At 54.9% G+C, this 25,413-nt stretch overlaps 12 protein-coding genes across 12 annotated transcripts in view; 6 read left to right on the top strand and 6 right to left on the bottom strand.

Moving 5' to 3' along the window:
- Nucleotides 1-240: 240 nt before the first annotated feature.
- JN550_007534 (uncharacterized protein) lies at nucleotides 241-1,896 on the bottom strand (the record flags this gene model as incomplete). The annotated part of the gene is made up of 2 exons (XM_049319395.1): nucleotides 241-1,650; nucleotides 1,735-1,896. The coding sequence occupies 2 exons, from the start codon at nucleotides 1,894-1,896 to the stop codon at nucleotides 241-243; spliced, it is 1,572 nt and encodes a 523-aa protein (XP_049170510.1).
- Nucleotides 1,897-2,681: 785 nt separating this feature from the next.
- On the top strand, nucleotides 2,682-5,473 carry JN550_007533 (uncharacterized protein; the record flags this gene model as incomplete). The annotated part of the gene is made up of 3 exons (XM_049319394.1): nucleotides 2,682-2,686; nucleotides 2,785-5,155; nucleotides 5,213-5,473. 3 exons carry the CDS (start codon nucleotides 2,682-2,684, stop codon nucleotides 5,471-5,473), a joined length of 2,637 nt encoding a protein of 878 aa, XP_049170509.1.
- Nucleotides 5,474-5,744: 271 nt separating this feature from the next.
- On the bottom strand, nucleotides 5,745-7,079 carry JN550_007532 (uncharacterized protein; the record flags this gene model as incomplete). The annotated part of the gene is made up of 1 exon (XM_049319393.1): nucleotides 5,745-7,079. One exon carries the CDS (start codon nucleotides 7,077-7,079, stop codon nucleotides 5,745-5,747), a length of 1,335 nt encoding a protein of 444 aa, XP_049170508.1.
- A 1,006-nt stretch (nucleotides 7,080-8,085) lies between these two features.
- JN550_007531 (uncharacterized protein) lies at nucleotides 8,086-8,952 on the top strand (the record flags this gene model as incomplete). The annotated part of the gene is made up of 1 exon (XM_049319392.1): nucleotides 8,086-8,952. The coding sequence occupies one exon, from the start codon at nucleotides 8,086-8,088 to the stop codon at nucleotides 8,950-8,952; it is 867 nt and encodes a 288-aa protein (XP_049170507.1).
- A 279-nt stretch (nucleotides 8,953-9,231) lies between these two features.
- On the bottom strand, nucleotides 9,232-10,998 carry JN550_007530 (uncharacterized protein; the record flags this gene model as incomplete). Its single annotated transcript, XM_049319390.1, has 1 exon — nucleotides 9,232-10,998. The coding sequence occupies one exon, from the start codon at nucleotides 10,996-10,998 to the stop codon at nucleotides 9,232-9,234; it is 1,767 nt and encodes a 588-aa protein (XP_049170506.1).
- Nucleotides 10,999-11,786: 788 nt separating this feature from the next.
- Nucleotides 11,787-12,335, top strand: JN550_007529 (uncharacterized protein; the record flags this gene model as incomplete). The annotated part of the gene is made up of 2 exons (XM_049319389.1): nucleotides 11,787-11,825; nucleotides 11,901-12,335. 2 exons carry the CDS (start codon nucleotides 11,787-11,789, stop codon nucleotides 12,333-12,335), a joined length of 474 nt encoding a protein of 157 aa, XP_049170505.1.
- A 508-nt stretch (nucleotides 12,336-12,843) lies between these two features.
- On the top strand, nucleotides 12,844-13,560 carry JN550_007528 (uncharacterized protein; the record flags this gene model as incomplete). The annotated part of the gene is made up of 1 exon (XM_049319388.1): nucleotides 12,844-13,560. The coding sequence occupies one exon, from the start codon at nucleotides 12,844-12,846 to the stop codon at nucleotides 13,558-13,560; it is 717 nt and encodes a 238-aa protein (XP_049170504.1).
- Nucleotides 13,561-13,687: 127 nt separating this feature from the next.
- JN550_007527 (uncharacterized protein) lies at nucleotides 13,688-14,592 on the bottom strand (the record flags this gene model as incomplete). Its single annotated transcript, XM_049319387.1, has 2 exons — nucleotides 13,688-14,357; nucleotides 14,456-14,592. 2 exons carry the CDS (start codon nucleotides 14,590-14,592, stop codon nucleotides 13,688-13,690), a joined length of 807 nt encoding a protein of 268 aa, XP_049170503.1.
- Nucleotides 14,593-15,686: 1,094 nt separating this feature from the next.
- Nucleotides 15,687-18,766, top strand: JN550_007526 (uncharacterized protein; the record flags this gene model as incomplete). Its single annotated transcript, XM_049319386.1, has 8 exons — nucleotides 15,687-15,756; nucleotides 15,820-15,887; nucleotides 16,101-16,337; nucleotides 16,396-16,506; nucleotides 16,569-16,786; nucleotides 16,843-17,134; nucleotides 17,185-17,904; nucleotides 17,975-18,766. The coding sequence occupies 8 exons, from the start codon at nucleotides 15,687-15,689 to the stop codon at nucleotides 18,764-18,766; spliced, it is 2,508 nt and encodes an 835-aa protein (XP_049170502.1).
- Nucleotides 18,767-19,542: 776 nt separating this feature from the next.
- Nucleotides 19,543-22,740, top strand: JN550_007525 (uncharacterized protein; the record flags this gene model as incomplete). The annotated part of the gene is made up of 3 exons (XM_049319385.1): nucleotides 19,543-19,738; nucleotides 19,843-21,411; nucleotides 21,503-22,740. 3 exons carry the CDS (start codon nucleotides 19,543-19,545, stop codon nucleotides 22,738-22,740), a joined length of 3,003 nt encoding a protein of 1,000 aa, XP_049170501.1.
- Nucleotides 22,741-23,076: 336 nt separating this feature from the next.
- JN550_007524 (uncharacterized protein) lies at nucleotides 23,077-23,891 on the bottom strand (the record flags this gene model as incomplete). The annotated part of the gene is made up of 2 exons (XM_049319384.1): nucleotides 23,077-23,513; nucleotides 23,561-23,891. 2 exons carry the CDS (start codon nucleotides 23,889-23,891, stop codon nucleotides 23,077-23,079), a joined length of 768 nt encoding a protein of 255 aa, XP_049170500.1.
- Nucleotides 23,892-24,424: 533 nt separating this feature from the next.
- Nucleotides 24,425-25,413, bottom strand: part of JN550_007523 (uncharacterized protein) — a gene marked incomplete at both ends in the record, with an annotated part of 2,967 nt that continues 1,978 nt past the window's right edge. Inside the window, 2 exons of the mRNA XM_049319383.1 lie at nucleotides 24,425-25,076; nucleotides 25,135-25,213. Coding sequence (XP_049170499.1) covers nucleotides 24,425-25,076; nucleotides 25,135-25,213 — 731 coding nt within the window. The remainder of the gene's footprint in view (nucleotides 25,077-25,134; nucleotides 25,214-25,413) is intronic.

Below are 25,413 nucleotides of genomic sequence, written 5' to 3'. Positions count from 1 at the left end.
CTTGTCTCTGATCGCAGGGCTGCCGTCCCGTATCCAACTAGGAAAATCCTCATACGCGATCCTAGTCCGAACGTGCTGCTAACTACCAAGGAACCGTAATCGTTGTTCAGGGTTGTACAGTATACGGCTTTGTTTAGCGAGATACTCAATGATCTGGGGACCTAGGTATCGCAGATTCAACCATGAGGTGTCCGCGTACGCCTGTAATCTACTCAGTCATCTGGCGATGGCGGTATCGGTTTAATAGCCGCTCTGCTCGTGGCGACTATCGCTCTTGGCAGCTTCGCCAGCCTCCTGGATGGCTTCTTGGTCACCACGCAGTTTGGCAAAGTATTCCTTGATGTGCTCGGCGCTAACAGCCTCACCGCTCTCAGCGAAGCGCTTGAAGAAGGGCGTCAGCTGCTCCTTGAGATGATTATAGGCCATGACACCCTCGATGGCGCGCACACGGTCGACATTTCGCAAAGCCGACTCGCCACGTTCGTACAGCGAACCACTACCGTGTGTGGAGCCATTGTCCGAGGCAGTATCCGAGAGCGGCGGTTCGTATGCCTCCTCCTCGTCCAGAAGCTGAGGGTGGGGCTTAAGGTTGGGGAAACAGGCGGGACAGCGACAGAACTGGTCGCGAAAGCCTTCTTTAACAAACAGGGAGAACTGGCCTGACGGGGTAGGAGGCAAACTGTCGAGTTTGCATGTGGCGGTAGGAGAGGTGGCCAGGGCGTCTTTCGAGTCCTCCTCCTTGACTTTGATAGGGACGCTGTCGGTGGCTGACGATATGGAGGGATCCTGTGCTTCCTGGGGTGGCTCACTTTTGATACGCTTAGTTTGAGTGTCCTCGGTATTGTCGTCATCTTCGTCGTCGCGCGGTCGCTTCTTCGCAGTCGCTGCATCGTCGTCTGGCTTCTTGAAGTATACAGGGGCTAAGAAGCCCGACAAACAGCCCGCATAACGCTTGATCCAGGGATTTGCCTCGATGCATTTGTAGCAGATGAAGTGGTCAAAGTCATCTTCACCAGGGAAGCCTTGGGGCAGCGGCGGGTCGTCATCATCGTCTTCGGGTGCCGCACTCGCATTCTGTTCCACCGCAGCCGGCTGCTGTGGCGTGTCATCTTCTGCGATCGATGGCAGCCCGCCGCTCGGGGCAGATGTTGTTGGTGCCTTCTGCTTCTCCGGGGTGTCCCACCACCTGGGACCAAGGCCGGCCAGACAGCCGGGATGATACCAGTCCTCTCCGCAGCCGCCCTGGTCGGCAGTGCCCAGGCCCAAGCACTGGAACATGGTGCCCTTCTGCTCCTGGGCCTTGTAGTCGATGGAGCAGGAGCAGAAGCGGTTGCGGACGTTCTGGTTGTACCTGTTGTTGGGGTCGGCGGGCTCGGAATGGACGGCGCCCTTGGTGTTGGTGTCGGGATCGAGGCGCAGAGTGCAGGGCTGGTCCTTGGTGAAGCGTGTGGTGCCGCAGTCGCAGGTGAAGTTGCGCTTCTGGAAGATCTCGACCAGCTCGTGCTCACCGTGGCACTGGACTGAGCACGAGTAGCACACGCCAGCGGGGGTGAAGGGGTCGCTGGGGTTTGCCGGGGGTGGGTTGCAGGTCAGGCAGGCAAAGACGTTCTGGCGCAGCGATCCGAGAGGCTTGGTGCATTCGGATATGCTCTGTGAGAGGCAAGAGTCAGCAACGGTGGTGTCCTGTCTGGGCATTGTTTATACGCAGAGCAGAGATGAGAGCAGCAGGCTTACGTAGGGTAGAGCTTCGCGGGCATCGGCCTCGAGCTGCATCTGATCTCTAATAAAATCAGCGGCAGTCTGGGAGGCTTCGGAGCGCTGCGACATGCTCTCGCGTCGGTCGCGCGGCGCATCGCCAGCCGGCGCACTCTGAGCATCCTGGGGGTCGGCAGACATGGTGTAAGTCGTCGAGAGACGCGGCTCCCGGTCGAGCAGTCTGCGCGCTGGTGCACACAGCTAGAGTCCGTCCTGCTGAAGAGGTCAAGTCGGAAGATGAAATGATGGAGTCCGCTCGCAACCTGTTCGACAATTGGATACGACAAGATGCAAGTATCTCGGTAGGCAAGGGTATAGATCTCGATGGTTAGATGGTGAGGTATCCGCAGCGGGTCAGTGACTGGAACATCAAGGCTGACTGGAACTGGAATCCATCAAAATCCATTAAATTGATGGTCGCCCACTGACGCGACTCCCGGGAGCTACCTCAGTGACAGTACGCGACGGGACAGACCAGCGGGACAAGGTCCAGTCCAGCGTGAGGGCTTCAGTGGGTCCAGGCGCCCGCCCAGGGTAGTTCCAGCGAGCCACCAACGAGCCAGTGATACCCGACGCTGGCCTGGCTGGCCCAGTACCTATGGGAGTCTCCCACCCGTAGACGCCTAAGCCTAAACAGGCTTGGGGCACATGCAACCACTTTGACGCGTCCCACTTCCCACCCCCCCAAAACGCGAAATGGAGAAAAAGGAGACGCGTCGGGACGTGTCCTGGTCCCGGGCTCCTCAATCTCTTCCTTGGCCACGGCGCTTATCAGCTCCCTCCGCTCATTCTCTCGACCCTCAGTCCCTCGCTCAGTCTTTCCGCATTCACACCCCGATTGATCCTGTCGATTCGCTGAAGAGGACATTCACGCACTTTTCCCACGTGAACTGCCTCCACACGCTGGACAAAGCCATAGAACCAATATGAGGTATGTTCGAAGAAAACACCTCGCCGCGCCAACCCCCCGTTTCCCCTCCCCCGCTGCCACATCGAGGGAGCATCCGCTGACCCTGAACCACGATCCAGCTCCCAGAACCCTCCCAGCTCGCCTCTGCGGAGCAACCCGGCGTCGGCCAACCGTGGCCCGGCGCCCAGGGGCAACCGGAAGCGCTCCAGGACCGGCGGTGACGCCAGCTCCTCAGTCGCCGCCTCCAGCCCCATGCCCTCCTCTCCCCCCGCCTTCAACATTGCCCACGGCGGCGATGACGAAGATGACATCGAGGAGGAGGTCGAGGTCCAGGACGATGACCTGGACGACCTGGACGAGATGGCCGAGGATGACATCGATCTCTTCCGGGACGGCTTCGAGGGCGACTACAGAGACAAGGGCGAGAACGACACCTACGAGGGCATCGACATTGACGACGACGGCGACTATGACGAGATGGCCCTCGGCGATAGACGTCGTCTCGAGGCCCAGCTGAACCGTAGAGATCGCGAGGTCGCCCGCAGAAGGCGCATGCCCGCCGCCTTCCTCCAGGACGAGGACGAGGATGGCGACATCGATCTGACCGCCCAGCCCCGCAGACGTCGTCACCACTACGACGAGGACCCAGATGATGACATGGACCAGGACATCATGGACGAGGAGCTCTCGCTCGAAGGCCTCCAGGACGTCAAGGCCTCCAGCTTGACCGAGTGGGTCTCGCAGCCCGCCGTCCAGCGCACCATCAAGAGGGAGTTCAAGGCCTTCCTGACAGAGTACACCGACGAGAGCGGCTCGTCAGTCTACGGAAACCGCATCCGGACCCTCGGTGAGATCAACGCCGAGTCCCTCGAGGTCTCGTACGACCACCTCTCCTCCTCCAGAGCCATCCTGGCCTACTTCTTGGCCAACGCCCCCGCCGAGATGCTCAAGCTCTTCGACGACGTCGCCATGGACGTCGTGTTGCTGCACTACCCCGACTACGAGCGTATCCACTCCGAGATTCACGTTCGTATCTTCGACCTGCCCGTCCACTACACCCTCCGCCAGCTGCGCCAGTCCCATCTGAACTGCTTGGTCAGAGTCAGCGGCGTCGTGACTCGGAGGACCGGCGTCTTCCCCCAGTTGAAGTACGTCAAGTTCGACTGCACCAAGTGCGGTGTCACCCTGGGCCCGTACCAGCAGGAGTCCAACGTCGAGGTCAAGATCACCTTCTGCCAGAGCTGCCAGTCTCGCGGTCCTTTCACACTCAACTCGGAGAAGACCGTGTACCGCAACTACCAGAAGCTCACCCTCCAGGAGTCCCCCGGCACCGTTCCCGCCGGTCGTCTGCCCCGGCACCGCGAGGTCATTCTCCTCTGGGACCTTATCGACAAGGCCAAGCCCGGCGAGGAGATTGAGGTCACTGGCATCTACCGGAACAACTACGACGCTCAGCTGAACAACCGCAATGGCTTCCCCGTTTTTGCTACCATCCTCGAGGCAAACAACGTAGTCAAGGCCCACGACCAGCTGGCCGGCTTCAGGCTCACCGAACAGGATGAACAAGAGATTCGTAAGCTGTCGCGCGACCCCCAGATCATCGACAAGGTTGTCAACTCCATCGCCCCCAGCATTTACGGGCACACCGACATCAAGACCGCTGTGGCCCTGTCCCTGTTCGGCGGTGTAGCCAAGATCGCCAAGGGCGGCCATCACCTCCGTGGAGACATCAACGTGCTTCTTCTCGGTGACCCGGGTACCGCCAAGTCCCAAGTACTCAAATATGTTGAGAAGACGGCCCACCGTGCTGTTTTCGCAACCGGCCAGGGTGCCTCCGCTGTCGGTCTGACGGCTAGTGTCCGCCGAGATCCCCTTACCAGCGAATGGACTCTTGAAGGTGGTGCTCTGGTGTTGGCCGATAGGGGTACCTGCCTCATCGACGAGTTTGACAAGATGAACGACCAAGATCGGACGTCCATCCACGAAGCCATGGAACAGCAGACCATTTCCATCTCCAAGGCCGGTATTGTGACAACGTTGCAGGCACGCTGTGGCATCATCGCCGCTGCTAACCCGATCGGAGGTCGCTACAACTCGACCATCCCCTTCTCGTCCAATGTCGAGCTGACGGAGCCCATCTTGTCGCGTTTCGATATCCTCTGCGTGGTCAGAGATACCGTCGATCCTTCCGAAGATGAGCGTCTTGCCCGCTTCATCGTTGGGTCTCACAGCCGTAGCCATCCTACGTCACAATCACAGAGCGCCAAGGACTCGATGGAAGTCGAGCCCGACTCTCAGACCTCCCGTGAGAGCCAGGAGGCCCAAACTAGAAAGGAGGGTCAGATCCCGCAGGATTTACTGCGCAAGTACATCCTGTATGCTCGTGATCACTGCCAACCCAAGCTTCTCAACATGGACGAGGACAAGGTGGCGAGGTTGTTTGCCGACATGAGAAGAGAGTCGCTGGCTACTGGTGCCTATCCCATCACAGTATGTACTACCTAACTTTATCAACTGAAAAGTCTTAAACTAACTTGCAACTACTAGGTCCGTCACTTGGAAGCCATCATCCGAATCTCTGAGGCCTTCTGCCGCATGAGGTTGTCGGAGTACTGTAATGCGCAGGACATCGACCGCGCCATCGCCGTTACGGTCGAGAGTTTCGTAGGCAGCCAGAAGGTCAGTTGCAAGAAGGCTCTCGCGAGAGCCTTCGCCAAGTACACGTTGGCCAGGCCCGGTGCTGGTGCTGGATCATCGGCGAAGAGAGGAGGACTGCTGGCGAGGCGGCCAGCTCCTACGATGGCGTAATGACTGCATTTGATTGTGCGAAAAGAAAATCTGGAGTACTGTCATTCGGGGGTTTAAGGAAGCATGGTACGAAGATGGGAACCGGTGTTGTAGCTCTGTGATGTTGAGTGGTAATATGGGTATGAATTGCTGCTTTTACATATTGTTTCATGGCCAATACCACTTGATGCTTGAATAGCAAACGATCTTCCCCAACTCTCAAGAGCAAATGTATGAACAGGCTGCAAACTCTCTCCGAGCTCATTATTCGTAATTAACTATAAATCTACATTCACGCACCCCACACTCTAACTACCTGGCCCTGCGTCGCTTCAGGGGCAGTCTTCGGCCTGTGCGCTAGAGCCAGCCTCACGAGATTTGAAGCTTGGTTGCCCAGATACACGGGCACCTTCAAGCGTTGCGCCTCGTCGACGGCATCCTGCAGTCCCTTGGCGATGCTCGGCAGACTCGCACCCGCGTCCGCCGGCGCGGTGGCCTGCGCTCCGAACAGGCCCAGCATCTCCGGGCCCGCCGCCTCAAGCATGTAGCTGCCACCGGCGGCGTTGATGCACAGGTCAAAGACCTGCTCGAGGTCCAGCCCAAGGTGCTTCGCAAAGGCAATGGTCTCCCCGGCGGCGCACAGATGGATGCCCTTGAGCAGCGCCACCACGAGCTCCAGCTTCGCCTCGTCCGTCTCCGCCGTCCCCGCCACGGGTCCGACCTTGCCCTTGCCCTCGGTGTACACCCGGACCATGCTGCTGTCGTCGTCCGGGCCGTATCCCTTGCCCAGCCCGGAGAAGTAGACCTGCTCGGCGGTGCTGGCCATCGGCGTGGGGAAGCCGGCCCGCCGGGCCTCGGACGTGATGATGCTGGTGTCCTTGAGGATGATGGTCAGGGCGCTGGCGATGGGCTGAAACTCCGGGTGCAGCATGCGCGGGCTGCGGTTGTCGAACATCCAGCTGCGGCCCTGCGACTGCAGGATGGCCTCGCGCGTGCGCGCCAGGTCCAGCCCCAGGTGGTGCGCGAAGCCCATGGCCTCGCTGCCCGACAGGATCTGCACGGCCGCCAGCACCTGGTGCACCATCTTCAGGTTGCTGCCGCCGCCGACGCCGCCGCGCACGATGTACAGCTTCTTGGGGTCGGCCATCTCCTGTAGCAGGAAGCGCGCCCGGTCTAGCGCCGCGTCCGACGCCCCCGCCATGATGGACAGCGTGCCGTCCGCCGCACGGTACGTGCCGCCCGACACGGGCGCGTCGACGAGGAACACGTCGTTCCGGCCCATCTCGGCCAGCTGCGCCGCCAGCCCCCGCACGTACGACGCCGGTACCGTGGAGCACAGCAGGAGGGCCGCGCCCTTGGACAGCGATGGGAGCGCCGCGTTCTCTCCCTCGATGAGCACGGCTTGCGCCTGCGCCGCCGTCGCCACCATGACCACGACGTAGTCCTTCCCCTTAACCGCGTCAGACGGCGTGGTGGCCGTGAGACCGCCGGCGGCCTTGAACTTCTCGAGAGTCGGCGCCCAAACGTCGAACCCGGTCACGCTGTATCCTTGCTTGACCAGGTTGGTCGCCATACCAAAGCCCATGGCGCCCAGGCCTATAAAGGCGATGTCTGGTTTTGATGACATGGTCGGTTCCTGGCTACTTGGCGGTTAAGCTTTGGGCTGACCACACGGGAGCTGCTCCTGGGATTTGGAGTGTATTTGCCAGGCTTCAACACCTATAACAGATGGGTTTGTCGAGGTCTGATTTGCTCTGCTCTATAAGGCGGGAAACAGAGTGATGTAATAGGAGGATCAAGTGCCGCAGGGGGGATATACTATACCTACAACAACTATCATCAACGGTGCAGAGGCTCAACTCATGGCTCGGCTCTCAGTGGTACACCACTAGCACCCGTGGATTTCTTTGTGCCGAGATACCTGGCCCCCACGGAGCAACTCGTCACAATGCACAACTATTGCAAGCCAGGGTGATGATCCGGCGGCCTTCTCCCCGAACCGATCTCGGTGCTCCGTTCGTCCCCACCTCCCCCGCTCTTTGCGAAGGGGGGAAACGAGAATGATCTCCACTTGCCGCACCTCTCATTGAACTTAGCATTGCTATTAGCCAACTCATTAGCCGGCAGCAGCGAGCGTGGATCAAATGGCTGCTGTCGATTTGGGGTAATGGAGCTGGTGAAATTTAGAGGCGCATTCAGTGTCGTCCTACTAGAGTGGCATCCCGGTCCGTGTACGGAAATTCGATGCAGGTTGCTCCAGTAGTAGACACGATAGTATGATGGTACGAACAGGCTCTATGCAGGTCATGGAATGGCTCGGGACATCTCACCTCGAGGGCAGCCGACCCGGGTGGATCACGACGCGGGGGATGGAGAGTGACGTACCCTATCGTAGAATGCATTTGAAACCCTCATGTGCCTCGCTCGTGACGAGGCTCGCTGGTGACATTTCGCGCTCATACTTCTCTGATTAACGGTCGTGCCCACGCATCTGTATAGCAGATCTGCGACTATATTGCGGCCAGCCCAGCATTGAGCTTCCACACTTACACGTCGAGGCCCTGAGTCCGGCTACGAGAATATCGAAATAGCAAGGAAAATATATTTCCCCAAGCCAAGTCTTCACCTTCATCATGGGCCGGCCACCGCTCTCTCAAAACCGCAGCATGGCGATCCTCAACGCCGCTCGTGATGGCGGATACGCGGTGCCGGGCATGTGCTGCTATAACATGGAGTCGATCATCGCGACGGTGCGGGCGGCCGAGGCGGCGCGCTCGCCAGCCATGGTGCTGCTGTTCCCGTGGGCGATGCAGTACGCCGACGAGGCGCTGGTGCTGGCAGCGGCCAGCGCGGCGCATGGCGCCTCGGTTCCCATCAGTCTGCACCTGGACCACGCGCAGACGCCCGAGCTCGTTCGCCGCGCCGCCGACATCCCGGACGGCTTTGATTCCATCATGTGCGACATGAGCCACTACGAGCGCGAGGAGAACCTGGCCCTAACCAAGGAGCTGGCCGCCTACTGCCACGAGCGCGGAATCGCCGCCGAGGCCGAGCCCGGGCGTATCGAGGGCGGCGAGGACGGTGTGGCCGAGACGGCCGACCTCGAGGGCCTGCTGACGACGCCCGAGGAGGCCCAGGTGTTTGTCGACACCGGCATCGAGATGCTGGCCCCGGCGTTCGGCAACGTGCACGGCGAATACGGACCGCGGGGCATTCGGCTCGAGTACGACCGTCTGGAGGCCATCAACAAGAAGGTCGGCAACCAGGTGCGGCTGGTGCTACACGGGGCGGACCCGTTCGACGAGGAGATCTTCCAGCGCTGCATCAAGGCCGGCGTGTCCAAGGTCAACATCAACAAGGGCATGAACAAACACTACGCCCGCGTCCAGGAGGAGATGCGGGGCAAGCCCCTGACCAGCGTCATTGAGGCCGGCACGGACGCCATGCAGAAGGCCATTGAGCAGTATATGCACTGGCTGGGAAGTGCCGGCAAGGCTTAAGTTTAGAAGTTGTACCTACATCTAGATCCTAGTATTAATCAAATGAGTCAATTGCACGAGTCCAGTTATTTCTGTGTCATGATACAGCAAATTTCACACGGTCCCAACGATGTAAGTGACATTTCGTGATTTGACGATTCCCGTACCATTGAGATTTACAACTGTAGCCCCACCGTCTGGCAACAGACAGAGATTAACAGAATTAACGGCTCCCCATATTATAATAGCTGCAAATAAAAAACACTTCCTTCGACGTCCTCCCCATTACTTTCTCCTTCTTCACAAGCCCTCTTTCAGCCCCTGAATCGCCACCATCGCACCCCAAGCACCCGGGTCGGGCGGCAGCACCTTACTGGTATCCGCACCGACGTACGTCGCCCGGCCCAGACGAGGCGTCATGGTCTTTGTGGCCTCGGCACCCTTGACCGCCGCCTCGATAGCCTCGTCGAAGTTGCCCGTGGCCATGGCGTCCGCGAACGGAATCAGCGTGTCCATGACGGTGCGGTCGCCGACCTTGGCAGGCGTATAACGTCCCAGGTTGTCCAGGGCAATCTTGAGCGCCTTCGCCCACAGTTCCGGCACCCCTTCGGAGCCCATGGCCTGGTCGACGTTCTGCTCGACGGCCGTACGCAGAGACACGAAAAATATGCCCAAAATACCGCCGAGCGTGCCGCCCATCTTGCTCTCCACGATGTCCTCGAGCTCCTGCAAGACGGCGATGACCGAGCCACCGGCGGCAAGGTTGGCGTCCAGCGCCGCCACGAGGTAGTTCGCTCCCGTCTTGAGGGTCTCGCCGCAGTCGCCGTCGCCCATGACTGTGTCCCACTTGGTGAGGTCAGGTTCAGCCTTGACGAGCGCGGCACACGCCCGGCGTAACATGCTGTCAAGTGTTGCTGGATCGATCTTGAGGTCTTTGGCGTCGTCGACAGTCTTCTTGGGCTCGAGCGGCGCATGCACGAACTGCTGCTGCCGGCTGCGCTGCTGCGCCTGGGATCCGGCCATCGACTCCCAGTATGTGTTGGTGCGCACGTCAAAGAAGGACTTGATCTCCTCGACCGAGTACGAGCAGTTCTTGGCCGCAGCAGTCACGTTGATCACCGAAACGGAGAAGGCCGGCGCGTTGAGGGACGTCTCCAGGGGTCCGGTGACCACCCTCACCGGCTCAATGTTCCAGTCTCGTGCTAGTTGTTCGAGGAGCTCGTCGACTAATGCTCCCATCTCAAGGTGTGACATTCCGCCAAAGTTGCTGACGAGCAACATCGTTTCGTCTCCGGGTGTGAAGTTGACATAGCCCCGATTCGGGTCATTTTCATCTAGGCAGTACTTCAAAATCTTGTGGATCAGCTCTTCCGGCGATGGTACGGGTGAGAGTTTCTGATATCCGGGCTCATTGTGAGGACCCGTACCCAGTTCAACCTCGTCGCTACCAAGCATGCCGTGCTCTGTCCGACCGGGGACGTGGCAGTGGTCGAGTGTTGCCGCAATTGAGACGATCTGCTGTGAGAATGCCACGCCGAGATCATAAACCTGGTCTAATGTTGCGCCAGCACCCGATGCACCGCCCATGACCTTGAGCACACCAAGCTGGCCGGCAAGACCTCGCCGGCCAACCAGACTGCCCTGCCTGCCCACAGAAACATCGTCCCCGCAGATGATCATGCGGCTCTTGTGACCCCGTGCAATAGCCTTCTCGTTGGCGAGGCCAAAGTGCAGGCAGTCTCCCGTGTAGTTTGTGACGACCAGAATGGTGCCCTTATCCGAAGGAACCGCATCAATACCGGCGAGGATCTGTTTCGTGCTGGGACTGGCGAAGATATCGCCAGCTACAGATGCTGCCAGGAGGTTCTTGCCCACATAGCCAGACCAGGCGGGCTCATGACCCGAGCCTCCTCCGCTGATGATACTGACTTTGGATCTATCGTAGGCGGTGTCAAACACCACCCGGTTTGCCTCGTCCAGGCTTAAAGATGGGTTGTACGCTATAATACCCCGGAGAGCTTTGTTCACGAGTCCATCGGGGGACTCAAAGAGGTGGCGTTTCGACATTGTGATGCTGTTTTTTGCTTTTGTTTGGTTGTTTCCTACTGAGCTGCCCTCTTCCTGTCTCAGGGGCCGAAGAACACACGGCCAAATGCCCTGGGTTTTCTTTGTACCTGCCGCAGTTATTGCTACTGCCTCTCGCAAGTGGTAAACCAGTGTCTCGGGGTTGCCTAATGCGGTAACCCGGACCAGAGAAGAACGATTAAGGGTCTAGACGTAGATAGTGGATGAGTTTGTGGGGAAGAGAAGCGCTTGGGAGGACGCGGTTCCATATAAGGAGGGGTAGCGGCAAGGAGCTATTTCTCCAAAACGTACCCCGGACTGGCACTAAGTCACTGCTGCAGACTTCGCTTTGCTTGATTAGGTGTTGTTGGGGTCAAAGGGGGGTTGGATATGTGTTGCACGGATTGTTCGGCTCGGCTGAAGGACTACATTAGGTGGGGGCGACACTGACGGGATACTACCTCTGCACAGAATATTGCACACGAGGTGTGGTGGGGGAGATTGCTCATCAGTGGCCGCATTGGTATATTGCCAGTAATGGAGGGGGCAGAAGGATGGGGCAGAAGGATTTACCCCCCTTGCTTGAAGTGAATGTTGCGATGCTCCGGCTTTCGGATTGCCGTATTATATGCGCTCCCCGTAGCGGTTGATTGACTGACACATGACGCCACTTGAAGTTTCCCACGACACAGCCTCCAGTAGCGGCTTTGTTGGATCTTCTGTCATTTCCTGTACTCCTTGCTGTTCGAGTTCGTGACTGCATATTGCCAGAAGCTAATACATTGTCCAAAATGGCTTCACCAAAGTACAGAATAGCGATGGGCTGCGATGTAAGTCGGCAACTGTTTCTTCTCCAACAGCACTACCATATATAGATCACGAAGCCTAATCACTTGACTACACAGAATGCTGGAGTCGGCTACAAGAACCAAATCAAAGCTGACTTCGAGAGCGATCCACGCGTAGAGTCTGTCACAGATGTCGGCAGCCATGGGGCGGACGACAAAACGGCATATCCCCACCGAGCAGTGTCGGCGGCCAAACTCGTGGCAGACGGCAAATGCGACCGGGCACTCCTGATCTGCGGCACTGGACTGGGCGTCGCCATCTCGGCGAACAAGATCAAGGGAATCCGCGCGGTTACGGCACATGACAGCTTCTCGGTCGAGAGGGCGGTGCTCAGCAACAATGCTCAGGTGCTGTGTATGGGCGAGAGAGTGGTCGGCTTGGAGCTGGCGCGGCGTCTGGCAAAGGAATGGTTGGGATATCAGTTTGACCCAAATAGTGCGAGCGCGGCAAAAGTGGATGCTATCACTGAGTATGAGAAGAATGAACTGTAGTCACCGGTGTGCCTTCGACGGACCATATAGTCTCACCCCTGCTGCATCCCCTACTGGCCTTAATATAGAGTGCGCCAACAGGCGCGTTTAGGAAAATCATTGACTAGCGGTTACAGCCTCTCTCATGGACGCATTCGCAAGCCGATGGCTTCTATCATGTTGAAATTTGTGCATGTTGAACTCTTGTATGTCGTATTTTGCCTCTTACTCTGGGATGGACGACGTTACTTTCCAGGCTGTCTTGCTCCACGCACGTCTGGCATCAGACCCGCATTGCTCATCCCCACCACGTAGCGGCGTGGAGAACAGGTCCACAGACTGGGGAAAGGTTGACTTCACCTCTCACTTCCTTCTTATTCATACTTCAACTTCGCAATATTTCTTTACAGCAAGTATTAAAACCAATCACTTATACAGCCTTCAACTCTTCAAGTAGCATCAGCAAGATCTGCAGGCCCGCTGCGCCATGTCGTCACCTCAGCGCCGCCTTGTGGGCGTATCCACTAAGATGTACTTCTCGGCAGCGCGCACCAGACAATATGTCGACGAACTGGTTCAACTTCTCTCCAAATCACCGGAACTGCTTGATGATGTGGACGTATTCATCATCCCCGACCACATCACCCTCACCTCCGTGGTCGCCCAGTTGAAGCGCACGAAGATTCTTACTGGAGCCCAGGATGCATTCTATGAGGACTCAGGGGCCTACACGGGCGAGGTTTCTCCTCAAGTTCTTGCCGAAGTAGGGTGTCGCATTATTGAGCTGGGCCACGCAGAGCGTCGGAGGATATTCGGAGAGACGGATGAGGATGCGGCCAAAAAAGCGGCAGCCGCCGCTAGGAATGGCATGATTCCCCTCGTCTGTATTGGCGAACGAACGCAAGGCCAGGTGACCATCGCTGTGGAAGAGTGCAGGTCTCAGGTTGAATCTGTGATGGCGGCAGTTCCGGACGACACCGAGGTCATATTGGCTTACGAGCCGGTGTGGGCAATAGGCGCGAAAGAGCCGGCTGGTGCTGAGTATGTTGTGAATGTGGTCAGAGACATCCGCACTCTAGACTGTGTCCAGCGCCGAAAGGGCATCACTAGGATCCTGTACGGTGGAAGTGCTGGACCAGGTTTGTTTGAGAAATTGAAGGGGGGCTTGGATGGGCTGTTTTTGGGCCGCTTTGGCCACGACCCGGCACAATTTTACAAGACTCTGCAGGAGATTGCCTCAGCATGAACAAATTCTTGAGGCCCAGGCAATGGGGAAATCATTAGGATATTCGTAAATCTAGAATGAAGTCGATTTGTTGATAAGTGGATTATGTTCATCGGCTTCCTTACATTATCGTCGACATGTATCATATTTAGCTGCCTGACGCCGTTGATTTCTGAGACTTGAATGTCTTCGTAAGGTTCATAACTTGTTCCTGTTCTTCCCTTGGCATTTCCTTGAGTCTTTGGAACAAATCCCTCTCTTCCTTTCGCGTGAGGACATCCTTTGCTAATTCAGAAGCTATATGCTTCTGTTCAAGACTTAACCTGTCGCGCGATCGTTGATAATATGCCAAATGACCCCCTGCGCGACTATTTGATGTCGGCTGAGCGACGTCCGAGATAGAGCTATGATCTTCTAAGGCTCGGTGGCCAGTAGATGATACGGCGGGCGGACCCTCGGGCACGTATCCCCCTTTTTGAGGTCTGGCCTTATGCGTTCGATGTGCCTCATCATTGTTCAGAGAGATATGGCCACGGCAGGCTTGTGGCTTGTTCTTGATTTCACCATGGTGAATTAATTGTCCCCCATTCCTTTCAGTATTCACGAGGACCTCCAGCTGATCTTCGTTTGTCTTGCTTCCTAAGTCTTGCTGCTTTTTGAGCTCTTCCTCTCCCAGTAGAGTGAAAGCGATGCTCCATGTTCCATCTCCATGGGCATGGCACGTGGCAATCTTTCCGCCTTTGTATTTGTAGAAAGAAGTTGTCACTACTTTCTTTGTGTCACTCTTATCCTGGCTCGAAGTGTGTCGATAGGATCCCCTATACCAAGTCAGCAATGGTCTTTCGACGGCATTCAGAGCGTACTTGATCTTGGCTTCACCCACAATGGGTAGCTATCCTCCTAGTTAGCTATTTACCTTGGAATAAGTTTGCTGAGCTCGTTTACAATGGTTTCCAAGTATCTTGCGACACTTTCTGTCGAATGTGCCCACCCTAGGCCAGTCTCCAGATCGCGTCGAAGGTCCTTAATGCTGTAGTCACCCCTGTATAGCATACCGAGTCTTCCCTGCCTGACGCATACAGCCAATTTGTCTCAAGGTGAGCCAAGTTATATATTGAATTGTAATGTTCAGTTTATAGTGGTGGGATGCTGTACTTTTCCAGACTGACAGACCCTCCAGAGAAGGTTAAGAAGCTGTTCTGGGCTTGTAGAAGCCTCTTTATCTGGGCAGAAATAGTAGAAACTAATCCATCAGGAAAATTGTAACAATTGCTCGTGGTAGAAGTCACGGCGTGAGTCAAATGAGTTGTGTCCTGGGTGTAATCGAAGGAAGTCGAACTCCAAAGACATCCTGTAACCTGTCCGCCATGGTGGCAGTGCTACGTAATTGAAACCAGCTGGTCAAAAGGACTGAGCAACTGTAGCGCCTGGCGCCATCCCTCACCATACGATCCCAATCCAAACCACCATTTCCGACCTAGGATGGTGTTCTCCGTACTCTGATTCGTTCTTCTGGGTAATTTCTCCTGCAGAATCGCGGAATCTTAAAGTGCTCGGGCCATGAGCCATTTACAAGCCTGCCAGCTTGAGCAACGCCGACCTGAACACCATTTCAATGGGTCCTGGCAAAACTCCGGCTTTGCAAGGAAGCGCGGGCCGTCGACCGGGCCTTAGGAGCAGGGGAAACCAGCTAGCTTCGGCGCTGCATTCTGTGAGGGGCCAAGAGAAGTTCGTATCGTTGAAGATCAGGGTCCATTCGCTGTGTACTCAGAGGTTGAGCTTGTGAACACGTGCGGCATCTATGAGAATCTGTCAAGGGAAAGGGGGAAACCCAGATTGCTGAGCATTTTCCTCTCGCTGTCAAGCTCTTTATCCTAGTCCAAACAGGCTGGCTGATCGACGAGATGTGAACGCGTGCCAAGTTGGTATCAATTGGATGCATCACGGATGAAGCGATGCCGCCGTGGAGCCACGGGCCAAGTGATGCGAGCGAATATGCACCAGCCTCGGGCAGGGGTTCGTATATAACAACGAGGGGCTGCAGAACCCAATTGCAGACGGCCTTTGCTTTCTTTCCTTAACATCTCAGTTCCTGTTTCCTGGAACGTCTTCAACTAGCAATTACCCTCGTAACCGAGTCAGACAAGATGGCAGACCTCAACGTCGAGGAAGTGCTGAAGAAGCTTTCTCTGTCTGAGAAGGTCGATCTTCTATCGGGTCCGTCTCATCTTCAAACCCCACAGCGCAGGGCATTAGGTCACTGATGGCATCTCGACACAGGCATTGACATGTGGCACACAAAGGCTTTGCATCACCATGGGATACCTACAGTCCGCACCTCAGATGTGGTATGTTTTGTTCCTCTTATTAAGCAACTGAGATTGGGCGGCTTTGGTGCCCATGCAACTTTCCGATGATCGTGCACTAACACGACGGCAGAGTGACCTCTCTTCACCCTAAATGGTTATGTCTAGCAGCATTTTGAGATGCCTAGCAGACGACATATACCCCATAAATTGTGATATCCACCGGGTTATTGTCTCTAATTCATAGGAAACTAGGGTCCCAATGGAGTCCGCGGAACCAAGTTCTTCAATGGCATCAAAGCTGCTTGCTTTCCCTGCGGTACAGCGCTTGGTTCAACATTCAATCTTAAGCTTTTGGAGGAGGCGGGAAAGTTGATGGGCGAAGAAGCTAGAGCTAAGGGAGTGCATGCCATCCTGGGTCCGACCATCAACATGCAGAGATCACCTCTAGGCGGCCGAGGCTTTGAGTCGTTAGGCGAGGATCCATTCTTGGTAAACCACAAACTGTCTTTGTCATTCTCAGTGCACTTCTCACATACAATTGTACCAGGCCGGACTCGGAGCTGCAGCTCTCATCAATGGGATTCAATCTAAGGGGGTCCAGGCAACGATCAAGCACTTCGTTGCAAATGATCACGAGCATAAGAGAAATGCTGTCCAAGTAGGTCATTTCCGTGTCTAGTACTCATACTCCAGTTCTTTGTGCATTGACGCTTCATGAAGGTTATGATTACAGAACGAGCTCTCCGTGAGATTTATGCCTTGCCCTTCCAACTAGTTGTTCGGGAATCCAACCCAGCAGCATTCATGACGGCATACAATGGCGTCAATGGGACATACTGCAGTGAAAACGAGAAACTGTTGGACAAGATGCTACGCGGAGACTGGGGTTGGGAGGGTCTTGTCATGAGTGACTGGTGGGGAACTTACAGTACAACTGAGTAAGTATAAACCCCGCAGCCTTGCTAGGTACATCCCGTAATTGACAGAATCCTAGAGCTGCTCTGGCTGGGCTTGATCTAGAAATGCCGGGCCCGACCCGGTTTCGCGGTGATATGCTCAAGTTCAATGCTCAAACAGACAAAGTACGGGAGCATATCATCACCCAGCGAGCTAAGACTGTACTTGAGTTCGTCAAGAAATGCTATGCTAGTGGCATTCCAGAGAACGGTGAGGAAGGCACACTTGATACCCCAGAGACAGCTGCAGTTCTTCGCAAAATTGGAAATGAAGGAATAGTTTTATTGAAAAACGAGGGCGATGTGTTGCCTTTCAAGAAGGAAAAGAAGGTGAGACATGTTCATCTGCTTTCAAGGCAAAGTACTGAACGGCAATGTAGACTGTCATCATTGGGCCGAATGCCAAGATTGCAACATACCACGGCGGAGGCTCAGCATCGCTCGCCTCATACTACGCAATCACCCCTTTTGATGGGATCACAAGCAAGCTGACCCACCCTCCTGAATACACAGTGGGGCAGTACTCACATCTGATGCTCCCTCCATTGGGATTCACAACAACTTCTGCGAAGGGAAACCCAGGAATGACGATGAAGATATACAACGAAGGTCACCATGTGTCTGGCAGGACGCCCTTCCATGAAATCGAGATCCTCAAGACAGACATGTTTCTCGTCGATTACCACCACCCGGATCTGAAGTCTGAGCTGTTCTATGCCACACTGGAAGGGTCTTTCGTTGCAGATGAGGACTGCTCATACGAACTAGGTCTTGTGGTTTGTGGAAGTGGAAATCTATACGTCAACGGAGGACTGGCTATTGAGAACACCGAAAAGCAGACCCTGGGGAGTGCTTTCTTCGGATGCGGTACTATTGAGGAGAAGGTGTTCCACAAGTTGGAGAAGGGAAAGAAGTACGATTTCAAGCTTGAATGGGCCTCAACGCCGACTTCTAAGCTGGCCGACCAAGCCGTGCTGATGAGAGGGGGTGCCATACGTCTTGGTGGCTGTAAGGTTATAGATCCGAAGGCCGAGATTGAAAAGGCGGTGGCCTTGGCAAAGGATGCGGATCAGGTCATTATTTGCGCTGGTCTGAATGCAGTAGGTGTTGCTGACTCTGAATTGCTTAATACCTGGTCTGCGAGCATTCTGCTAATCACATGCACATCAGGACTGGGAAACCGAGGGTGCGGATCGCGAGAACATGAGCCTACCGCCAGGTATTGACGACCTTATATCCGCTGTTGGTAAAGCGAACTTGAACACAGCGGTTGTCATGCAATCTGGTACACCTGTGGAGATGCCCTGGATTAAAGATGTCAGTGCTGTGATTCAAGCCTGGTATGGAGGAAATGAAACAGGCAACACCATAGCGGACGTCTTGTTCGGCGATGTCAACCCGTCTGGTAAACTCAGCCTCAGTTTCCCTGTAAGGGTACAGGATAACCCAGCATTCTTGAACTACCGAACTGAGGGTGGTCGTGTACTCTACGGGGAAGACATCTATATTGGATATCGATACTACGAGTATGCTCAGAGGGAAGTTTTGTTCCCCTTTGGTCACGGGTTGAGCTATACGACGTTTGCATTCTCGGACCTCTCTGTTGTCGAGAAGGGCGGCAAGATCACGGTCACCGTCAAAGTTACGAACACAGGCAAAGTCCGCGGAGCAGAAGTGGCCCAGGTATACGTCGCTCCGAAACAGAAGTCCAAAGTCAACCGTCCTTTCAAGGAGCTCAAGGGCTTCTCAAAGGTCGAGCTCGCACCTGGGCAAGCCGAGACAGTAACAATCGAAGTGGACTCCAAGTACGCTGCAGCATACTGGGATGAGGAGCGGGACCAGTGGTGCGTGGAGGCCGGTGACTATCAGGTCATCGTAGGCGATAGCAGTGGGGGGGAGAGCGCAAAGATGGTGGAGGCAACGTTCAGTGTCGAGGACACGTATTGGTGGACTGGTTTGTAATTTGCAAGCTGAGATGACCCGCAGCACAGCCTTGGTAAAATTGCTCCGCTTGAATACATTTGAAGGGAATTCGTTCCACGCCTTGGCCGCCTCAAGTGCCATGAATGCCTAGCTGTCTTGTTTCTCTTCATGTTTGGTAGTCCATTGGCTTCAATTGCATCTTTGCTGTCAGGCATTTTGGCCCCCAAATTCAAGGATGGGAAGGCTTAACGTGGGGCTGATGTTAGCCGCGTATGAAGCTGCTGCACCTGCGCCGTTTGGCAAATCCTCAGCCTCGGGTCTGACTGCATGATGTGGGCGAAAGACAGCCTAAAGAAATCATTGGTCAGAACTCATCTAAATGACTTGATTTTACTGGTCAAATGCAAGACGTGCGGGCACGAACGATGCCGATGCTGGTCAGACGGAGGCGACTACTGGATCGGCGAGAGGGCTGCGGCTACAAATGATCTGTTTCTTTCCGCTGGTCGTTTCTATGTCCTTCTGGACTTCCATGTTGTGTAAGCTATTTAGTTGCTCCTCCTGCTTCTGAATCAACTGACGGAAAGCTCCGCCAACGCTCAGCCCACCTAGGTACGCTACACGTCGAATTGACAACCACCCTACAGCTGTACAGAGCGCTTCACGTTGTGCGACCAGTCCAAAGCCATTCTTTCTCTACCTATATCTACCGAGTAAGTACTTGCCTAGGTAGGCAATGATCTAGTTAGCGAGGCTTCCCTTCCAATTAAACATAGAGTGCAGAAGTAAAAGTGCCACGCCCTCGGTCGCCTAAGATGTCTGTAACATCATCGACATCCTCGGAATCAGTTTACCTAGAACGCGACGACGACATTGCGCCTGTCGCACGTACTGCCATTGCCAAGAGGCCAGTATCTACAGCAAAAATGCCTAAAAAGATCAAGCAAAAGACTCCGCAAGACACTATTGACGAGTTTTGGGCCAAGTTTACAACCAAAGCACCTGGAAAAGGTATGCAAGGTGCATCGTTCGAAGACACTTGGCCCGGCTCTTTTTTTATTGGCCTATCCCATGTATTAGACATGTCCCATGAGTAATAACTTACGAGATTATAGCCACTACTGTTATTCCTCACAACTCTTACGTTGACCTGGCAGCCAAGCACGCGCACCAAACTGCAGGAATCACAACGCAGGCATCTTACGACGAAGCTGCCGCAGTTTGTCAGGCCAAGGTGGCCAAAATCGTCAAGGAATGTCGCCGTGTCAACCAAAAGTACAGAGACCCCCATTTTGACCTTGAGTGGGACTTGAAATGGGGCAAGCGAGACACACTTGAGACCCTGTACAACTTTAGGAATCCCCTACAGTCCAAATTCAAGCCCAAAAGCGTCAAGAGAGTGCCCGATATCTTTGAAAACCCTAGGTTCTACATCGACGGACCAACGGCCAGCGATGTAAGACAGGGCAGGGATGGGGATTGCTGGCTGCTCGCGGCTCTTTGCACGCTCAGCAACAAACCTAGTCTGATTGAGCGGTGTTGCGTGGCTCGCGATGAGCAGGTCGGCGTCTACGGCTTCGTCTTCCACCGAGACGGCGAGTGGATCTCCGAGATCATTGACGACAAGTTGTTCCTGACCAAGCCGGACTTCGAGGAAAGCTTTCTCGAACGAGTGCTCTGGGAAGACAGAGAGCGGGTCGAGTCCGAGGAGCAATACCGCAAAGCATACCAGAGCGGGTCGGGTTCTCTGTACTTTGCTCAGTGCGTCCATCCAGACGAAACTTGGGTACCTCTGCTGGAGAAGGCATATGCCAAGGCCCATGGTGACTTTGCGGCGATTGAAGGTGGCTTCACTGGGGAAGGAATTGAAGATCTCACAGGTGGCGTCACCAGTGAGCTCTACACCAGCGATATCCTTGATACGGAGTATTTCTGGAAGGAAGAACTTATGAAAGTCAACGAGGAGTTTCTCTTCGGTTGCTCGACTGGCATGTGGGGAATCGGCTGGGGCGAACGCCGAGGTATCCTTGAGCTACACGCCTACTCCGTCATGCGGGCTGTCGAAGTCGACGGCCATCGTCTCCTGCTCCTGCAGAACCCCTGGGGCAAAGGCGAGTGGAAAGGGCCGTGGAGCGATGGATCTAAAGAATGGACTGCTGAATGGCTACTCAAGCTTAATCATCGCTTCGGCGATGACGGCTCCTTTTGGATCTCGTACAAAGATCTTCTTCGCAAATACCAAGCATTTGATCGAACTCGCCTGTTTGGTCCAGAATGGAAAGTCACTTCCCTCTGGACGACACTCTCCGTTCCATGGACTCTTGATTATCATGACACCCAGTTCGCCTTTTCTTTGACCAAAAGTGGCCCGGTCGTTCTTGTCCTCTCTCAATTAGATGATCGTTACTACCGCGGGCTAGAAGGACAGTACCGTTTCGAACTCAACTTTCGTCTACACAAGACTGGCCAGGAAGACTATGTCGTCCGCAGCATCAACCCCTATTGTCAGAAGCGCAGTGTCAATGTGGAACTAAAGCTCGAGGCGGGCGACTATACGGTGTTGCTCAAGATCAACGCTACGCGCGACATGGGACTACTACCAATAGAGGAGGTTGTACGAAACTACGCACGAGAACGTCGAGACAAGCTTGTTGCTGTTGGAATGTCGTACGACTTGGCTCACAGTAAGTCAGGCTCATTATATCTGGTTTATTGCCATCGAACGCAAGAGGCTCTAGCACCAATAAGTGTAATTCACTAACAGCACACTCAAAGGCAAAGGAAAGATTATTGAAAGTGAGGAGGAGAGAAGGGCGAGGAAAGATGTCGAGAAGCGGAAGGAACAGAAACAAAAAGAGGAGCTGAAAAAGAAGCTAATGAATATTAGACAGCGGAACCATTACTACAATGTCAAAGAGCAGAATAAAAGGCGGGAAAATAAGGCCAAGGCCAAAGCGAAGGTGCAACTCAGGAAATACCAAAAGGCCGAACGGGAAAAAGCCATGCGAGGTGCCAAGGACATTGAGGACTCCGAGGCTACCCAGGACCCCCTCCAAACAGGAAGACGTGTCCAGATATTGACACCTGGTTCCACCCCAGGCCCTGGGGATTCGCAGAAAGAACTTCCCCTCAAGACTTCCAAGCCTAGTCAGGATACGAATGCGACCATGAACTCGGTAGAATCGGAAAAGTCAACACCCGTAGCACCTGATCCAGGATTTGATACGACTCCAGTGCCGCAAACCTCAGATGCGTCCGGTGTTCCAACGGAGTGGGCGACTAAGCTCGCGACTGCCGCAGCGGCCCCTTACTCAGTCGATTCTTCCTCGTCCGGTGTTGTTTCTGAGCCCCAGAGCTCAACTTTCAAAGGCCAGACGACCAAAGCATTAGAGGCACAAACCAGCCACACGAATCAAGACAGGGAGGACCGTAACACCAAGAAGGCAGCTGAACCTCCTTCACCTGAGACTGACTCTGAGATCCATTCTTCGTCTGATGAATCAGATATTTCATCCGTCGCCGACATTTCAGACCGCGAGCTTGAGTATGAGCTCCAATATCAACTTGAAGCTCGCGCGAGACCTCCACCGCCGGTCGCTGCACAACCTACAGCCTCAGATGAAGCGGAGAAAGAAGAAGAAGACGATGATGACAACGACGAGTTTTTACGCAGTCCTTGGAACGCAGTCGTCACTGTTGGTCTACGTATATACCACAAGGTAGCCAAGGAGGACAAGGACAAGGAGATGGTGAGACTGCGTGTCGTTCGACCAAATCCACATGTGAAGAAGACCGGCCACGAGAATGCTAAAGATGCACCCCGGGAGAAGGACAACGGCCAGGGGAACAGCCATAGAGGCAGCCGAGAGGATTCAGAGGGGGAAGAACAGGGTGTTGACATGGAAAAGGGTCTCGATGTTGATGACTCCTCCAAGGATGCTACGCTTATCGGAGATCACGAGCGCAGGAAGAAGAGTATCGTGCCGAATGAGGGACTACGACCACCGCGATAACGGGTCCATTGAGATTGGAGCCAGCCTAAACCACTGTGGTGTTCGGGTTTTGCTGTAGGCAGATTGAGAGCATCCTTAACATTGGATCAGACTATTGTCGGATTAGCATTATGCAGAATGATCATTAGCATTCATCTGAAAGGTTTTACTCTAGTCCCGATGTCTGTTACGTGATGGTGTAAACTTTTCCAAAGATCTATGAAGATCTATCCAAACATGACAATGCAAAACAAAACCAGGCCTCATAACCAACCATACTTCGGGGTATCATGACGCCAAACGCCTCTTAAAAGCCAAAAGGGATGGGCAGCCGGAACAAATGTCAGGTAGACAGGGTCACAAGGTATCGAGTAGCGCATCCACCTTCTTTTTCTCCAACTCGTCCAGGTCCTCCATCGGGACATCGTCGTCGGTCTCGGCGTCCCGAGCAGGATCCGGTAACTGCCCAATCCTGCCAGCAACACGGACGAGCAAGAAGCGCATGCGCTCGAGCTCCTTTTCGACCTCGCCGTTCCGCGTGACCAGGTTCTCCTGGACATTGTTTTCTTGGAAAGGCTCGAGGAGAGCCCGCATGTGTCGCAGCCGTTCGACGCGGGCAGTGATCTCGGCGCGGCGCGCGGACAGCGATGTCAGCGAGGACTGCAGCTCGGCGTAACGGTGTGCCTCTGGGGGTTGGGCCTCGGCTTCGGCCGGAGCGTGGGCGTCCCAGGTTGGGGGTAGCGAGGCGATTGCGTGGTCGGTTGCTGTGGTACAATATAGAGCGGTAAGCAAGCCTGTGTAATTTGTCAAGGTGACTGGGGAACAGAAAGCAACTGCGTACCGAGATCGATTCCCTCCCTCAGAGACTCTTCCCCCTCTAGTCCATCCTCGTCATCGTCGTCACCATCCCTCCCGCCACCATCAAGGAAGAGCGAGTCGATCTGCTCGGCCACGTGTCGGGTCGCCTGCAGCGGGTAGACCCTCTTGACATGCTGCTGCAGTGCGTTGTTGAGCCGGTATAGCGCATCTTCGACAGCGCGGCTGGGGATGCCGTCCTCAGCTGCCTCATTGGCCGCCCGCCAAGCATGCGAGGGGGCAAGACCTCGAGACAGCTGCAGCGTTTGCGCGGCCAGGAACGTAGACTTGTGGGCTAGAATGGTCGGCGGCGCCATGGTGTGTACAGTGCACAGCGGTGGCAACGGTGGGCCGACGAACGACGGCACGAGGGCCGAACAAGATTCTCGTTGATTGTTCTCGAGCTTAGGTTTGAGGGTCGTTGGGTGTGTGCAGCTGCGGTCTCGGCTCTTCGTGGAGGAATTAACTTAACCTCTTCACACCATCAATTTGGTGTTGAGACGCGTCTTTGGTCTATCTACGCGTCGAGGGCTGTATCGCGGGGTTTAGGCCCGGCGGCATGGTGGGGCACATCGGCCCCCGGGCGGCGTGAACACGGCGACAAACTGCGTTGACTCATAGCATAGACGACAAGTTCGGGGCCGCCGTCACCACTTCATATCACACAATAAAGCAGAATATGCAATCAAGTGTCCCTGTATATCTCTCTGGGATTGTATTGGACTTAAGATATGTAAGAAAGTATGTAGAATATTAAGCGCGAATGCCACGCTTTCACTCGGTGTTAGCCATCGAGAATGGATTCCAATATCAACGTCTTTCCAATGAGTGAGTACACCCAAGGCACATCTTAGGCTACATTTTGCAGCTGTACGGTCGCAGACTTCTGGCCGAGAGGCACTCGCCATCCACCACGAAGCTGATCGATTCCAGATGTCCGGACTTTGTACGAATTCGAACCTGATGTAGTTTCGACCCACAGCACCACCGCGGCAGCACTCGGTCCGTTATTTAGCTGTGCCAGTGTGATTGAAAGACTGCCATGGTCCTTGGTGTCATAACCGACTTCCTGGATTATACCAGCATCAACGGAGATCAGCACTCCAAGAGGGCCAACGAAAACCTTCCGCCTTACTGCATCTCGCGTCTCAACGCGGGCAACTGTTCCATCTACGGTCAGCGAACCTCCATAGGCTACCAATCCCAGGTCATTATCTTGAACAACGTAGGTTCCAGAGCCCAAAGCCAACCCGACAAAATTCGGGCCATAATCGCCGCTGATACCATCCCACTTCAGAGTATCGGGCCAGGAGTGGAACGACGCCGCTGCGAACCCGTCTTGGTTGATACTGGAGAGTGGCCCGCTTGTACCACCGTAACCCGTCTGGATCAGGTACGTGTCTGAAGGGTTACTACGGAAGGCTGAAAGCAAAACCAAGGCGTTGAGACCGGAGCCATAGTGGTGTATCTGGCGCTCGATCCTGCGAAGCTTTCCGCCATATCTACTCAATGTCAGTGTTACTCTCTTAGAAAACACCTGTTCGGTGTGCTGCGACTTACATGTTATCCCAGTAGCGACGAGCGTTGCCATTCCAACCCCAATGAGGAACCGTGGGCATGTACCCAAGCACGCTGTTAACTGTCTTGAGTGCGGCATCAGCGTACCCAAAGTACCTGGAACTATTATCAGATTGCGTTCTTGGTAGAAAAATCGTACTACTAGGAACAAAACCAAAAAAAAAAAAAAAAAAAAAAAGGGGGGGGGGGGGGGGGGGGGGGGAAGGGTTGCAAAAGGTGAAGAAGTTGTAGGGAGGCTTTGTTGTACCAAAATCTAGCATA

This window comes from Neoarthrinium moseri, assembly GCF_022829205.1.
Source record: "Neoarthrinium moseri strain CBS 164.80 chromosome Unknown scaffold29_Wmoseri_CBS_16480, whole genome shotgun sequence".
Classification (NCBI taxonomy): Eukaryota; Fungi; Ascomycota; class Sordariomycetes; order Amphisphaeriales; family Apiosporaceae; genus Neoarthrinium; species Neoarthrinium moseri.
The sequence above is the reverse complement of the archived record's forward strand: the minus strand, read 5'-3'. Positions and strand labels throughout refer to the sequence as shown.